This window comes from Xiphophorus couchianus, chromosome 14 (assembly GCF_001444195.1).
Source record: "Xiphophorus couchianus chromosome 14, X_couchianus-1.0, whole genome shotgun sequence".
NCBI classification, from domain to species: domain Eukaryota; kingdom Metazoa; phylum Chordata; class Actinopteri; order Cyprinodontiformes; family Poeciliidae; genus Xiphophorus; species Xiphophorus couchianus.
The window spans coordinates 6968112-6985560 of NC_040241.1; the positions used below are offsets into that span (position 1 = coordinate 6968112).

At 40.6% G+C, this 17449-nt stretch overlaps 1 protein-coding gene and 1 long non-coding RNA gene across 6 annotated transcripts in view; one reads left to right on the forward strand and one right to left on the reverse strand.

Moving 5' to 3' along the window:
- LOC114157398 (diacylglycerol kinase eta) overlaps positions 1-17449 on the reverse strand; it is a 75503-nt gene that overhangs the window by 24714 nt on the left and 33340 nt on the right. For 3 of the 5 annotated variants that reach the window (XM_028038331.1, XM_028038330.1, XM_028038333.1), the window contains 2 exons: positions 2952-3062; positions 2740-2820 (listed from right to left, as the gene is read on the reverse strand). In XM_028038331.1, the coding sequence (XP_027894132.1) occupies positions 2740-2820; positions 2952-3062 (192 nt within the window). Of the gene's footprint in view, positions 1-2739; positions 2821-2951; positions 3063-5702; positions 5935-10391; positions 10799-17449 lie in introns of those variants that run through there. The other 2 variants (XM_028038332.1, XM_028038334.1) reach the window with 2 other exon arrangements.
- Positions 499-16438, forward strand: LOC114157400 (uncharacterized). Its single transcript, XR_003598149.1, has 3 exons — positions 499-1002; positions 5888-5890; positions 16426-16438. It is a non-coding gene; the product is annotated as an uncharacterized LOC114157400 (long non-coding RNA).

Sequence of the window (17449 nt, forward strand, 5' to 3'; positions counted from 1 at the left end):
AAAGTTAGCTATTCAGCGTTGGAGCATTTCAGCATCTCTAATGTGTTGTGGTTTTTAGAAGTTATTAAAAAGGAAACCAGTCTATTAAATGTGCTACTTAAAAAGAGATCAACAGACAATGAGAGGTTTATATATTACAGCAACTTTGCTCTGTACTACTGTGTTATTTACCTCTGTCACTTGAAATGTCTGCAGTCTTTAAGGAATCCACAGCTGTCTGCACCTAGCTAGGCTAACTGTGCTACTCACCAATAAAAGACGTTGTTGTTTATGTTTTAAAATAATAAAAACTAGCTTTCCAGTGACTTCACACCATCACTGTGGGATGCTGCCTCTGATAATGACTAATGATGTCTGACAGCAGGAAGGCTAGAAAAGCAATTTATGAACGCTGTTAATTTTAGTTCGAGAGAAATTAAATTCAGTATTGAAGGTTAAAACTTTATATGAGACAAAAACTGGAAACTAAACAAAGACCTTGGTGATTCTTTGTTGCCCTAGAACAGGGGTATTCAAGAAAACTGTGAGGAGGTCCAGTTCAAAGAAATTTCCTCAAGCAGAGGTCCGCAATATCGTCTATTTGCAGTATGACAATATCGGAATACATGGTGTTAAAAAAAGTAATAATACAGGTTAAAATAATTTCAAAGAAGTTTATTAGCACTGAAACACAGGATAACATTGTGTGGCTGCAGTTTAAATTAAAAATAACTAAATTATGTATTCAAAAATAAAGAAAGTGCTTAAGAAAAAATAGCAGCTTCAGTTTCCTTTTGATTGAACAATCTCAATATTTCTGCTCAACAAAACAACTCTCAAAACACCTGAACTATTTCTCTTACAGATTTCTCTTACATCTGTCTTCCCCCAATTTCCCTTGCTCAGTGTGAGAATTGAGCTTTGGCTTGCCCTGCCAACATTTTAAATCTGGGCTTGAAGGAGGTCAGGGCCATTCTCATGCACATGTGCAGATGCTCATTGGTGAGCTTGGAACGATATTTTGTTTTTATTATGTTCATTGTAGAGAACGCTGCCTCACAGCTGTATGTGGAGCCGAACATGGTCAAGATAAACAGGGCCAATTTTCTGCGTCCGGAGTTCGGACGTAGGGGGGTATGATTGGTCAAATGCTTTGTGCTTAGTCTCATAGTGACGCTTGACATTGGCACTTTTAATAAGTGCCACGGTTTCGGAGCATGTGAGGCACACTGGTTTCGTGCTCGCGGGTGGAAGAATGAACATGTATGCATCAGTCCATTCCGTGTTGAACGCTCGATTTTCGGCATCTACTTTTCTCTTTTTAGAAAGCGCCATAGTGTTTGCACCTCTTCTGACTGTAATTCACGCCCTGTCTTCCTGTATCACCTCCCTGCATTTCTCGCTTCAATCGCTTTTCGCTCACCTTTCACCTCCTCTTCCTTATATCACACTGCGTGGATGTCTGTGCCTGGCTACAAACCTCTGCTTCGGTTTGCTCATACAACTTGCTCTGAGTTCAAGCTGACGATTTGATTCGCTAGTTGAACCACGTGGTTAGTAGGACTCGCACGCGATTGGTTTGTAGCTTCCAATCCTTGCTCAGTGCAGTGCTGGTAAAAGTACTTGTGTCAGATAGGGAAAAAAATAAATGCTCCGGTTTAAAATTAATTCTCCCGTCAAAATTAACAAATATTTTAACAATTTATTCCGGGGCCGGATGGGATGGCATATGGGTCCGTATCCGGACCGAGGTCCGTTGGTTGCGGACCACGGCCCTAGAATATTAAATAAATGAGTAATTAGTGGTTTTGTTGTCACAAATCAGTGTCTGTTCACACGTCCCACTATTAAACACAGAGCAGTAAAAGAAAGAATTTACTGGTCGCTGCACCTTCCTTCGTGTCTGTCTGTTAATATATACTTATTATATTATATATTATGTTATTAACTGTTACAACATTACAGAGAAAGCTCTTTGTTTACTAAGCAGAACATTTCCCAACAGATTTATTCTCACACAATGAGCCACAAAGAAAGTATGTAAATTATCCATGAGTCATATCAAAACATAGAAGAAGCATTTTTACACGTGTGGTGGAAAATTATTATTAGATATCATCTGCTGATCATGTTATATGAAATGAACTCTCACCAAACGAACCTGTTTGGTTTATACTCACAAGGCTGGGACTGTCTCTCCCATGTTTTGAATCCTTTACCGTCTCCATTATTGTCTTACAAGCTCTCTATATTATGCACAATATGCAAAAAACCTGACTGAGTGATTTCACCTGACGGTGCTTGGAAATTAATTTATTTCCCCAACACACTCCATAGTTTTATTATAGAGAAGGAAACACTGATGAAATGTACAGTGAAGTTTAAGTTTGTAAGAGTTTGTCATATTAAAATCACATGTGCTGCTTTTTAAAAAAAAACAAAATGTGTAAATAAACTGCATGTAGATTTTAAATAAATTTGGAAAAATATTAGTTTAAACAAATTAAGATTACTTTTAACTGCAGAATCTCTACATATTAACCAAATAACTAGATTATATGTAGAAAGTTGTAACTATGTTAAAGAAGAAACTCCAAACAAAATAATCCTATGATCAAATAGATCGAACAAAACATCTATTTTGAAATGACACTTTGTGATTTCTGAATTTTAAAAGAAAGCTGAAACTTGAAGCCCAGGACTACATTTGAATGTTTAGTCATTTAAAACAGAGGCATTTACAAACCGTGATTTGCTCACCGTGAAACTGTTGTTGATGTTCTTGGTGCTGGTCTCGGCCACGCTGGCGTCTGATAGGTCCACTTCATCAAAAATCAGGGACTGACAAGGAAACAAACGGTTCCTTATTAACACATGCAGTCACAGATTTAAAGAAAACGTTCAACAGAGTGCAACTGGCAATGCTGCATCGGTTTGACAGCAACACAGGGCACCAGAGCGCATTTCTGTACCTTGCAGTCTTTGGCGTAGTAGAGCGTCCTCCCTCTGAGTTTAAAGTACCTCCTCTTCCATCTTTGGAAGGAGCTGGTCTGCTTTAACAGGATTCCCTCTTTCACACTTTTCTGTCAGGATCAAAGGCCCCAAAAAGGTGGAGAAGGTAAGAAAAAGCCAAGGGAAAACAAAATCTGTCACGTAGCAGCTATCCATCTTAGGCTTCACACATAAACAGAAGGAAAACAGAGTGGAATTTGTTACTAGGACGACTTTCTGCTAACAAACTCACACCAGATGAAGAGAGGAGCAATATTACAGGTTTCTGACGCTGCTTTTGGTGAGTTTGCAGTCTTTCCTCAAAGCCCACTCCACACCCACCAGTTTGTTGGAAGCATGCTGCCTATTTTAGACTGCCCCAAGGAGCACCAGTCAGGAGGGGACGGGGAGAGGCAGACGCTCAGTCATCCGTAGCAACGAGAAAGCGACTTGCATAACCAAAACACACCAGACGCTCAAAACCCAGCAGCTCTATTGTGTTCGATGCAACATGTTATGATTTGTGGGCCTGTCACAATAAATTTTTCTGGACGACAAATTGTCCTAGAAGTTACTGTGATGAGCGATAATATTGTTGTTTTGAGACCGTTGTCAAGTAATATGATGCTAGTGGCATAGTAATGCAAGAACACATTCTCAAAGATCAATAAACTTTAAGTTCTAATAAACATTTAACACTGGAACTGAAAGACAGATATCCAAAATAAATTAAAAGAACAACAAATATCATTAATTATGAAGACTCTCTAAACACATTTGTCCTTCAAAAAAGGGATAGTTGAGACCAAACATCAGACTGAAGACTTTTGTTGTCCAGTTTTTGACAGAGAAAAGAGAAAAACAATAAATGAAAATGGAAATTATTGAGCTTGTTTAAATTTTTTGTGTGTGTTTTTTTTATAGCTTGACATTTTCTATATTGTGTATTTTTTCTGTGCTGCACTCGTTGCTGCCTCTTGGCCAGGACTTTCTTGAAAGACGTTTTTATTTTTCGATGGGGGTTAATCTTGGTGAAATAAAGTAAAAGAAAAATGCATGCAATTAATTGATTGATTGCGACAGGCCTAATCATTTCCTCCCTTTACTCCGTTTGTTTACAAGTACATGCCCTGAGAGCCACTGGCAATCAATTTCAGATCGCCATGGAGAGCTGCGCTTCCCGTAAACCGATCCTCAAACAGGCAGAGAGACAGAAACTCTCGGCACGTTACCCGTGGCCGCAGCTGAACCTGTGCATTTATCACCTAATGCAGCAACAATCCTGCAGGAGGGCCGAGGCGGCTCCGATCAGATTAGCCCGCGTGACGCGCTCCGCGGTGTTTCACAGATAAACACTGCGTGTCAGTATGTGTTACTGGTGTCGCTTTAACACAGTCTGCAACATCTACGGTTTATTTTCAAATGCAGTAAAACAAAACAAAATTTATCTTCTCTGATAAGCTTAGCAATGTCAACAAAAAAGGAATCTAAAGGGCCCTGCAGTTTTGAAATCTTTTGTTTTCAGTGGTTCAGCTTGTAAAACCGGTGCAGTCAGTACAAAGGTTTAGAAACCAGATTCCCGATGTCTCAACAGGCAAACGTGATCTCAGGAGTTTATCATGCAAAGTATACTGCGGGGTAAATGTTAAAAACAAAAACATGTCTGAGTGATTAGCCGGGTGGCTCCTAAATAAGAGGTTCAAGGGGAAACCATCTAGGTGTCTGGAATATGAAGACGATTCAAAGTTCGCGATTTTCTCTGCTGGTGAAGTTTTTAAAATTGAAATCAAACGAAGCACAAAACATGAAGCAAATCTAACAGAAAATGTTTTGTCTACAGAAACATTTTAGCTTTTTTTTTTATATTCTCGCTGCCACAACAGAGCGCTTTTGGCAGGCGCTGGTCATTTTGATGCTTTGCTACTTTCTGCTGTGCAGGTTTGGCGGCATTCTGACTATTGTGTACAAATAAGTGATGAGGAAAACTGACCCACTGCAGCAGATAAGAGGAGGGCTGAACGTACTGAAGCAAAATGTTTCATCGTTATGAAAATTTCACAGTTAGGGGTCTTCATTCGCTAAGAAAAAACAGGGAGAAATACTTACAGTTAATAATGCTAGCTATGCTAATTGTATTAACATATTGATTATAGATATATTTAAATTGCCAGCTGTGTACTTTCTATGAGTGACCACTCACAGCAGTATTCTATAATTATAGCTCATCAAAAAAATTGCAACCATATTGACAACTTCACCTTTTGCAAAAAGTAAAAAATTTGCTCTAAATCACATTTTTGTAAAGAACTATTAAATTGATGAGAAATGTTTCTAAGTATTGTTTGAAATGCCTTCATTTTTCACAATGAAAGCGCTCAATAAAGAGAAAGTTGTTGCTCTACATGAATGTAGAATAGAAAGTGTGACGGTGTTGCTTTCAAAGGAAAAAGCAGAAATCTGCTGAACCTCACTATAAAACTAAGAATAGGTAGGAAAAAGGTACTGGTATGGATTTATATAAATGATGTTGTGAATAAAGAATCAAGTCTCAAAGACGCGGGCTGATTTAATTACAAACAACAAACTATAAATACATGTAATTGACATTTTTAATTTAAAAAGAAACACAGACTAAATGATTAATTTAATGCATCACCATTGCCAATCTCACTTAGCGTAGCGTATTGCATTGTATTTATCTTTAATATTTGTTCAACCGTGAAATATCCTACCTTATGTCAGGTCCTTACGATTTTTCACAATAAATGTGCCTTCATCCCCTGAGGGAGAGAAAAATCTATCGCCATCATGTTGGAGACAACAACAGGGAATGAGAGGAAGGGACTGATGGTGCAGCAGTGACAGATTGGCTTGTGGTACGGATCATTAGCAAGAGAAATGAAAAGGGAAACAGGAGTGTGTCAGCACAGAGGAAGAAAGATAACTCAAGATGTGTTGCAAAACAATGACCTCCAGTAAAATTACAAAAAAACACAATAAAATCAAGGGCTGCCGATGACCTGAAGCAATAAAAGAGGCACAAAGTGTAAAGGTCTGTAAGCTACCTGCAGCATCAGCGATAACATCAAGGGTTCAACAACCTCCCTACAAAACAGGATATTCCAACACAGCAACAGCTGCTCTGACAGGAGCCATGAATTAGGAGCCAATCTGAAGTTTTTGCTTCTTAAAGCAGCCAATAAAAAGAAAGTAGAACACGTCAAGCATTTGCTCTTGACATTGTTGTGTAGACACAGCGATAATACGGAAAAACGATCTGACTGTTTTCATCTAAATCAGAAAAGTGAAAATTAATTCTACTGGGGCGTGCTGTGGTGGCGCAGGGGTTAGCACGCCCCACGTTTGGAGGCCTTAGTCCTTGATGCGGACGTCACGGGTTCGACTCCAGGACCCGGTGACCTTTGCCGCATGTCCTCCCCCCTCTCCCCGCCCTCTTTCCTGTCTGCCTACTGTCAGAAACAATACGAGCCACTAGTGCTGCAAAAACTCTTCGGAGAAAAAAATTTTTTTTATTCAACTGCATCAAAAGTTAGCATTAGCTACATGCTACCAAAAACATTTGTCGTTAGTTTGATTTTGATGCGTACAGAAGTCTTTGAAGCTGGAAAGCCTCCTCGCCATCATCCTTATCATCAAGAAACATTAAATTAAATGAATATATTATTTTAAACCTAAATCTACCTGCTGGAGGAGCACAGTGCAGCAGTGGACATCAAGTATATGGGTGTATATGGTAGGAACATAGAGCTGCCAACGAATATCTAAAATCCATGAATACTTGAGACCACATCTAACATAACTTATAACTGATTAAATTAATAGCTCGCACAACAAATGCGCTTTGACATGCATGAATACGCACAGCTAAAACCATCCTACTCAGAGCTAACCAGCTAACTCAGAGGTTAGCACAGAGGTGGGCAACTCCAGGCCTCGAGGGCCGGTCTCCTGCAACGTTTAGATGTATCTCTACTTCAACACACCTGAGTCAAATAATGAGGTCATTAGCAGGACTCTGGAGAACTTGACTGCACTTAGGAGGTGATTCAGCTGTTGGATTCAAGTGTGTTGGATCAGGGAGACATCTAAGAGTTGCAGGACACTGGCCCTCGGGGACCAGGATTGCCCACCCCTGCATCTATAGTCTTCCTTACTTCTGCTCTTGTACAACCAATCAGCGACCAGAAGAATAAATGGCGCTCCGAGATTGGCTGCTTAGCAAACACCAGCCAATAGCATGTCAAGTAGCACTGTACTAAGGAATTTCAGTTTCCCAAGCTGTGTTTTCTTTTAAATATGTTAGGTTTGCTTTATGAGAAAAATCAATGAATAAGTGGGTTTTCAGCAAATAATTAATTCTCTGGAGTTACATTCCAGAGAAGGTTGAGCGATATCAGGTGATATATTCCTGTTTTCGTCTCTCCTCTTCTGGTCTCTGCTTCCAACACCCTTAGATTGTAGCATTGGGGTCAATCCTATCTGTGTCCAGTGTGAGACTCTGTCCAACAAGCTAATTATTACATTAGCATGTAAAATGCAAGTCCAGAACAGTTGGAATAAAAGCCACTGCAGTAAAAACAATCCTTCGTGGTAACAGCATTGCATACTGTGATGATGCTATATTCGCAATATATCTAGACGTTTGTAAAAGTTTGAAAGGTTTGCGTCTCCTTAGTGTCGAAGGTTATCCGACAAATTAGAAAGTAGCTAAACCAAGTTTGTTGACATGTTAGGTGTGGCAGCTGGCGCTCCGTTTCAATATTGTCTAGTGATTGCTATGGGACACTATTGTGTTTACTCAAAATAATAAAATGATTACTGCTGTACTGTAAGTGTGAGCACATAAAGCTGCTCTTTCAAAGAACCTGAGCAATAAATTATACATTTAGGAATTGTTCCAGACTTCGTCCTTCTAATGGAGCTGAGGCCCTTGGAACAAAAGTCTCTCATGTTGTCCCAAAAGGCAAATCAGGTAATAAATTAACTAGGAAAGTGCAAAGGGCAAACAGCATCAGCAGACACGTACTATACACAAACACGAAGTGTGTGGTGCATGGAACCAAAATCATCTGTTAGCTTGTGGTCACACGGCTCTGCTCGGCTCGGAGACATACTGTCAGACAGACTGGTGTATTTATTAGAGCGGGACTAATCACATCACAACAATAGGCCCCTGCAGACCTGAAGTGCCCGGGCATAAAACAGAGGAACGGGGAAGTAAATGTGAACATCCGCAAGCTGTGCACACAGCCACCGACGGCTCTGAAGGACACCTGAACATAAATCTGTCTGATTCAAATCTGCTGGTTTTTTGTAGACGGGTCTTTTCTCCCCTTATCTGTCAAGCCGCGCGTACAAACACACGTCTGTCAACGTTTGTCCTGCATCAAGGAGCGACCTTCAGCTCTCACGTCGTAAAACCTGGCCGACAGATTACAGAAGTCGGAAATCTGAGAAGACCGAGCGGCCATACTGATCTCACCCGTTTGTGGACAAATTGAAGAACTTCTCCACATTAAAGCGTAATAAAATCTGACTGCTAACAATGAGGGCAAATAATGGAAGATAAGCAGCTCAGGTCAGCTGATTGAAGCCTGCAGAGAACCTGTTTAAATGCCAGTGAAGAAAGAAGATGAACACTTTGGGTCGATCAGCTAACCGGGAATTGTATTAATGTTGCTAGCAGCAAGAGTTCATTTAAAAGTGTTTAACAAACCTATTAAATTAGTTTTCTGTGACGTTTTCAGCCATTTTAAATAACTATGACCTGTCACTTAAAAATGGTCTTTTAGCTTTATTTTCAAAATGCATGTTTTTAGAGTTTCCAATACAAATTTCGTCAATATTCCACTAAAGTCGAAAAAACACATTTTCTCTGTTTCCGCTAAATAAGAGACGCCAATTAAAATCACATGTAAATAAGTTTGTTCACGCAATGAGTCATGTCTATTGGACACTGAAAAACTAGTTTGGTATTTCCCAGAATCAAAATACTGTGCACAATGTTAGAATGTTAAAGTGTTTGGATGTTTACAAAGACATCCGGTTCTGCCAGGGCTCAGCTTACTTCACTACCAGCCAAGGTGCGTCAGTGAGCAGGCTGCCAAACACGTTCACAGGTAAACATGTATCACTTGTTTATTCTGATACTATAAATACCGGTGAACGTTTATAGGAGTTAATTCCGATGAAAGTGAGAGTGCAAAGCATGCAATAAGCAGGTAAGATCATGGAGCTTCCTGTAATGTCTCCACCTCTTGTTCTGAAGGGCCAAAGATAGAGCAAAGATTTCTGCTTAAACAAAATGGCAAATCTGCTGAAAATAAAAATAAACATTATTGTTAATATTGTCGGATCAATACTTCAGATTCCGATTCCCGCTTTTATTTTTGTATTGTAGCTTCTCAACTCTACCTCAAAGGAGATTTTGTTTCAATTTGCTCTCAAATGAGTTTTTTGCACTTTGTTTATTCAGGAAAAATGCACACAAACATGTTTAATTCTGTCACAATCAATCAAATTATGGATTAAAACAAGATCAATAATTTTCATTTGTATGATTTATAATTTTTTATTGTCTACCAAAAAACTGTATAATAAAAGTCTTCAGTCTCTTCCATTAGTTTCTATTCGCTCCTTTCTGCTCCCAAGATTTTATAATTCATTTTATTTCTTGTTTCTGTTGTTTTGTGTATTTAGTTTGGATATTTAAAATGTCTTCCAGTGTTAAATGTTCATTAGGAGTTCATTGATTTTGAGAATGTGTTTTTGCATTGTTATGCCATTGCAATTATATTACTTGAAAATGGTACAAAAACAACTTTGTTATCATTTATCGCATTAACTTCCTGGACAATTTATCATCCAGTAAAATGTGTTATCGTGACGGCCCTAAATATGTCACAAAAGTATTTGTAGACGAACTAAATTCTGTCCCAGGTTTTAGCAAAACAATTTAAAGGAAAAACCACAAAAACACCAAAAAGGCAGACATATTAAACTTGGATTAAAAAACAGTGTTGGTGTCGGCGGCCTGCATTTACTTAATATTGGGTCAATACCAAAATATGGATTGTCTCACACCGCTAATCAACCGATCAAAGCTTTAGAACATGTAGAGATAATAATTCTGCCATAAATTAGATTTTTGTGTCCAAAAACAACCCAAAGTAACAAGAGAATATGAAGGAGTGTCCCATTAACAGAATCTACAAGAGAATAAGAATATTGTATCAGTAGATCTCAAATATGGGATAAACTTAGACAACTATGGACTTTAGACCAAAATAAACCACCACAAACAGAACGGCCTCTGTCTCACTCACAATGAGTTACCATTATTCTACTCTTCTGTTTAAATCAATGCGTCGCCTAGGCTCTGTTTTCTGTCTGAGACTAACCTCGTCCTCCAGCACACTTTCCTGGCGTTCCTCGCAGACCCGGGACTCCAGACTGCAGTAGTCCCGTCTCAGCCTGATGTCATCCCCGGGCCTTCTGCGCAACAGGAGGGCTGCACAGCACCCACTCAACCGGCTGAACCCTAGCATCTGCGCATACTGATGATCTCAAAACTGGATGACAGTTTGTCGTCAGGCTGAGATCGGAAGGCTTGATCTCGTTTTCTAGAAAATCCCTCCTATTCTCTTCCCCATTCTTTTCAAACAAGTCCCACTGTCGTCCCTAAACGTTATTTCCTCTCTCTCTCTCTCTGCCCTGTTGACACACACAAACACTGTGTCACCTGTGTTGTATCTCCTTTCACACTCGAAGTCCTTCAGACAATGCATTCCCCACTTCCTCGTACTCAGACTTCCTTTGCGAGGAGGCCGCGCCCCCTCAGGTGTGCTGGAACAGACGAGTCTTCACAGTGTGTGAATGTGCCTCTTACCTTTGCCAGAGGACAACCTCCCCTCCCTCCCAAGGTGAGGCGGAGCATGCAAACAAGACACACACCTTTATCTTACAAGAGTTTGTGTGTGTGTCTACAAGTTAATAGTAAAGCTAACCCACTTCCTTTTGGGCTATAAATAAAACCAGAGGAACCTGTCCCGCTCGTTCACCTATCCTTGTTTGGACAAGGCATCGGCTTCATGACCCTAAACTAAACTCTCTGTACGGTCCGACCAGTACCAACAAGATCGGCGATTTTTGCCTGGGAAGGCAGCGCTGAGGCAACACGAAACAACAAACACTTTGGTGGCAGCTCGGGCTGATTTAAAGCCTAAAATGTGTATTGCATGAAATATACAAACGTGCACAGGTGCGCCGTGCACACAAACACAGATGTCAAGATGATGGGAATCCTGATGGCGCGCTGCTTTGTTTAAGGGAGCTGGAAATGTCGCTGTGATCACAAACTCCTGGCAGCCTCTCTGTGTGTGGGGGTGTGTATGTGTGTGTGTAGTCGCTGCTGCTCTGTTGCCCCGGCGCTGTCATCCCACTGCTTACAGTGTCAGATCAGCGCCTCATCAGCCAAGGCAAATTGCAGCCAGTGCCTGCTCCATGTGAGGATGCTTTCCTCCAGTCGGCAGATAATTCCGTCTCTAATGAGCAGAAACGTGCTGCTTCCGCCGACACCAGCCCTCTTTCTCGCCCTCTTTGTCTCTGCGTGCGCGCGTCAGCTCTTTCCTCTCTACATTCTCTCTCTCTCTCTTTCTATCTGAACCGGCCGCCATTAAATCAGAATCGGGTCAAAGGCCTCGATTAGCGACTGATAAATCACGCCGCGTTCGGCAATGTGAAAAGACTCTGATAATAGCACTTTACTCCTGTCTGGTCTGTCTGAGCCGCGTCCTTGGCCCTGATGGATGCAAAGTTCGAAGGGAAAGGAGGGAGGCCTTCGCTCCTGACACATGAAGCAGACTGAGCCTACTTCACAGATGTAAACAGGCCGGTTCAATAACTTTAAACAACAAGTCTTTTTAGCATTTGGCTGTTGGAAGTGTAGCAGTGACACAGAGAGTAAAAAACAAAAACAAAAGCAGCTATCTGTCAAGTTTAGTTACAAAAGCAGGCCACACAGTTTTCAAATTTCTACAAAGCATTTTAAAACACAAGAAACATGAAGAATCCCCAAAAGTCAGAAATGTCCTCGCAATGTCTGGATTTCTAATCCAATGACCAACATTTAGTAACTACTGGTAGGTAGGGCTGCAGCAAAAAAAATTTTTTTTAATATTCGATTAATTGATTATTGTGATGATTAATCGAGTAAAGACATTCTAGCATTTTCTGCAGATTTTTCACTTAACCACTAAAGAATATTTGGTAACACTTTATTTGGCTTTATCACTGATTAAACTTTAAAAATTTTGTAGCTTTATGTTATTAAAGCTAAAGTTTAATCAGTAACACTTTTAGAACAAATTTATGTCAGATCATGATTTCTTGTTTAATATCAAGTTGTCATAACAAAGACATTTTGAATAATGTCAACTTTGTATTAAAAGTGTCACGATTTACCGAATGACACTTTATGACAACAGTCATAAATATTCATGAAGACTCACTCAAGTTCATGACAGGCGTTATGTCATGTTTATGACGCTGTCATGACAGTCTTGTTCACAACCCGTCAAAGAAAGTGTTACCGAATTTTTTATACAACATTAGAAATACTTTGAAAATGCAAATAAACAAAGAAAATAAAAATTGTATTGCCTAAAATTCAATAACACAGCATTTCTTCAGTGTAGGCCTGATCTGTTGGTTATATTTTGGATTAAATGATTAATAATTAGACAGCAAAAGATGCTTGGTAGGAGTATGTTTACTGAATTTGAACCTGGTGAACCTCAAACTGTGCCACTGGAAGAGTAGAAATCCTAGGGGGTTTTTTATCCCAAATGCAAAATGCATATATTCTTTGCACAGTTTTGGCTACATTACAACTGTGTTGTTCTTTCAGCAAATTCCCTTTCTTTGAGTCTGTGTACTCCAGGTAATGATTAATCGATTACAAAATTCGTTGATTATTTCAGTAATTGATTAATCACAGTCGGATTAATCGTTTCAGCCTTACGGCTGTGAAGTCTGGCACAACGGCTGCATGAAGGCTGCTGGTCGTCCTTCTTGGTTCACTAGTGATTATGAGCAGCTGTCTGCTCAGAGCAGTGATGTTACTAGTGATGAAGGTTCTGTAGCCGGTGTGTTTCAACCTGAATTACTTTTCTGGCTGATGTTTGAGCAAAATTTCTGTGTTTGATAACAAGAAACACTAAGATGGTCGAGAAGGGAGATTTTTATAACACTAGAGAAAAATAAGAGGCGTTCTCCAGACAGCTGCACCAAAGACACGGCTTTCTTCTTCTTGTAAATCAACCCTTTTTATTGCTACCCTGGCAATGCAACCGTGTGCTTTTCCTGGCAGTGACACCTATCATTTAGACAAAAGACGAGGCACTTTAAGTGCCGGAATAGACGGCTATAGCGCTGGCGTTGACATCACACCTTCGCTCTTTCTATCTGAGACGAGGAACATAATGGCTGCTGGAAGAGTCTGGAGGCGTCTTCAGCCGTTCAAACTGTGTTCTTCAGGAAAGAGAAGTAGTGCAAGAGGCAAACCATGTAAATGTGGTGGTTTCCAGCAGAGTAAAGATTAAACAAACACGACATGCACTGTATTGTTAAGTAATTCTGTAAAAACCATGGAGAAAAACTTCACCCAACACAATGCATCATTATCTGACAGGTTCTCTGACTGTAACCACACAGCCAGAGCTTCAGTGCAATGGTTTAGGCCAAAGCATACAGTGGCCTTGAACATTTCCATATTTTGTCACATTACCTGTATTTGTAGTGAAATTATATTATGCACAGGTGGACTCTATTTAGTCATTAGCGGTCATCTTCTGAAAGCAACTGGTTGCACACAGAGAAAAGGGAGCTGAATACTTTTGCACACCACAATTTTCAGTTTTTCATCCATGAAAAATGTTTTGAATCATGTATAATTTTCCTTCTACTTTCCAATTTTACACCACTTTGTGCCTTTCACATAAAATTCCAATGTTTGTGGTAGTAATGTGACTAAAATACGGATGAGTTCAAGGGATAGGAATGCGTTTGCAAGGCGATGTGTGTATGTATTACGACCCAGTCAAAGTCCAGACATAAATCCAACTCAAAATCTGTAACATTGACATTTACAGATGATGTCAGTCTAATGTGACTGAGCTTGAGGTATTTTGTAAAGAAAAATGGGAGAAAATATCAATTACTACATCTGCAAAGGTGGCAAACAGATACTGTAAAATCTCTCCTCTGTGTTGGTCTCCTGCGTAAAACCTCATTAAAATACATTTAAGTTGATATTTGCAACATGAAAAAACGCATAAGAATAATTTAATTATTCCCCTGTTCCTTCATCTTCCTCTTAAATGAACATGTGTAACTTTACATTGTTACATTTGAAGCGTCTGCTGTGCGATTCTTCAACCGATGCTTAACACGACAGAGCAGCTGTTTATTCATGAGATACATGCAAATGAACAGAAACACATTTGCAGGTGGGTTTCCCCTCCCCCCAGACCAAATTTAAAAAAACACACACACATGCCCACACAAACACACACACACACACACAGAGACAGCACACCAGGGCTGTAACAGACACAGAACCACTTAACCTTTCCAACGAGGCCGTGTGTTGGACGCACATTGCTAGAATGCCGAATGAAGCGCGCTCCAATGCCACCAGCTGGGATGGGAAAAATAACGCAGCTCTGTTTTTCTCCCAGCAGATGGCAGGCTGAGGAAGATATTATGCCGGAGGAAGGTAGGTGGGTTGCACAAGAATGTTGCAGAAAATGAAGAGAACCAGGAGAGGAGAAGGTATAAAAACGTGTCATGTGACAGGAGGGCAAAAAGATGAGCAACTTAGCAATTAGCTTCATATCTGGCAGAGTATTAACTCTCCAGAGTCTTCCCAGCTGTTTGTGATGGTTTACAAACAGAAGCAACTGGTGGGATTCCCATCTGGACATGCAGATCTCACTTCACTTTAAGGATTTTACAATCTCTTTGTGGCTTTTGCTGTGTTTATTCCACACAACCTGCAGAACCACAGAGACAACAAAAGCTAATCAAGGGACACACGTGGTCATCACCGCTGCGGTCGGACCCAGTAGCTGTGACCCCCGTGACCCCTCACCCATGTGGTTCCGACAAGGTGGCTACAGCTAGCGCATTTTATTAGCGTCGTTTCTTCAGATAAGGCTGCTGCTAACTGCAGGCATCTCCCTCCTCCCGCTTTTCCTGACATCTGAAGTTGGAGACGCAAAGGCATGCGGCGTTACCATGGCAACAGCCCGACTTACAGATCAACCTTCAGCTCTGAAACTTAAGGTTGGACGCTGAAAGAAATCGGCGCCCCTTTCGACATGTGTGTTAATCGAGCAGGAACTGAACCGGCTTCATCCATATGCGTGTGTGTGTGTGTGTGTGTGTGTGTGTGTGTGTGTGTGTGTGTGTGCGTGCGTGCGCGTCCATGTCTGACAACTTTCCCTGTGTTAAGCTGTGAAAAAATGAATCTATATAAATGGGAGAAGAGGGAAAAAAACATGTTGCAACAGAATGTTTAAAAAAAGGAACAGGTTGTATCATCTGTCATGCATAAACAAAACGTCTGACCACACACACACACGCACAGTGAGAACAAGGCGTGGGAGGACTTTGCACCATGGCGACCACATCCTGTCTCATGTACCTCTCTGCGTTTATTAATAGACACACACACACACACACACACACACACACACGAACACAGAGCAGTGATATGTGCAAAAAGCTAAACTAATGATACCTGGTTGCGCCTAAGACGGACAGAGTCGACCAAACACACATACACGCACACCCCAGCATGTTTCTTTCAAATTCCTCGTGTGTGTGTGTGTGTGTGTGTGTGTGTGTTGTTTTATTTAAATTCGGACAGTGTTTGGCTTCTGGCTGTGCGGTTTGCACGTTGGAGGACAGATAATCTGTTGCTGCAGGGGGGTGGAGGGGAGGGGGAAGCATACGGAACAAATCTGGCTCTGATGCTGCATAATCCTCCAACACACACACATATATACAAACACACATCTCAGCAAGCAAACCCGCAGACAAACAGATAAAGTCTCCGAGCCAGAAAGAGATCGTTTGTGGGGAAAAAAACAGAGGTGGAAAGTCTCTCTCTTAAAGTGCTGATGCGATTAGCACGTCCTCCTCGATGACTTGCCACGCAAATCACGTCGCCGGTGAATTTCCGCGCTTATGCCCTTAAATTAAAAAGGTTTTGCATATAAAACGGAAGAAAGGTGGCTATTAATATTAGCCTGGGGAAGTAGAAGAAGGGAGGTGGAGACGTGGATGTGATGTGATTGCAGGTGAGGAGGAGGAGGATTTTAGAGGTGGGAGGAAAGGCGGAAAACTGATGAAATACGGCGAATGTGTGAGTGTGTGTGTTTGTGTGCCGTGGCCGGTGATTATCCGCAGATGATCACACCGTGCCATTTAATCTTGACTCCTCACACTAAGCATGCAGAATGAGGTGGATATGGATTCAAATATGAGGTTATGGGAGAACCATCTGCTCTCCGCAATATATACGAGGCACTACGCAATAATTTAAGTAAAATATGGCTAAAACTCTTGTACAAAAAATTAGAGGTGCACCGATTGCAGTTGTCTGGCTGATCCCTGATTACCGATTTTTAAAACACCTGACCTGCCAATTCCGATTTTGAACAAAATGTTGAAATGTTGCCAAACACAGCAAGAAAGTTGCTGCCTTGGTGACACTGAGGTGACTATTGTTAGCTGCCAACGTACAGACATGACCTGGTGGGCGGGGCTAAAGTCAAAACTCTCACTGCAGAGCAAAGGAGGAGAGTGGCTGATTTTTAGACTTTTGTCGAGGTAGACACGATCGATGGATATGATCGGCTTCACGTTTAACTATCGGTCGATATCCCAAGATTAAGAAAATCCAGGCCGATTTATTGGTTCTTGTTTTCTTGACTACCTCTGCCTCAGTAGATTTCATTTAGCTCATTTTACAAGCCCACAATTGAAGTATGTTTTAATTAAATGATAAAGCTGTATTTTTTATCATCAATTTGTATTTATGTGTCAAAAAGTCACGTTTGATCTCAAATTTTAGCTACAGCACATAAAAACTTAACTTATTCCTCTACACTTTAGACATGAGACAGTTTCCAGTTTTAAAAATCTGGAAATCACTAATATCTTCTCTTTAACTCCATTAAATGACAAGCTGCAAGAGTCAGCTGAGGGTTTCTCATCCACCCGAGGTGGGAAGGTGTAAAGTCGTGGTGTTTAATAACTACAGTGGGGAATTACCCAGATTTTATTTCATTCAAAAATCAAAGACAATCTCTACCAATGTAGTTCACTGTTTAAGACAAGTATGTCTTGAAAAGGAATAATTAAAAAAAAACTACAGCATTTACCAAACAGT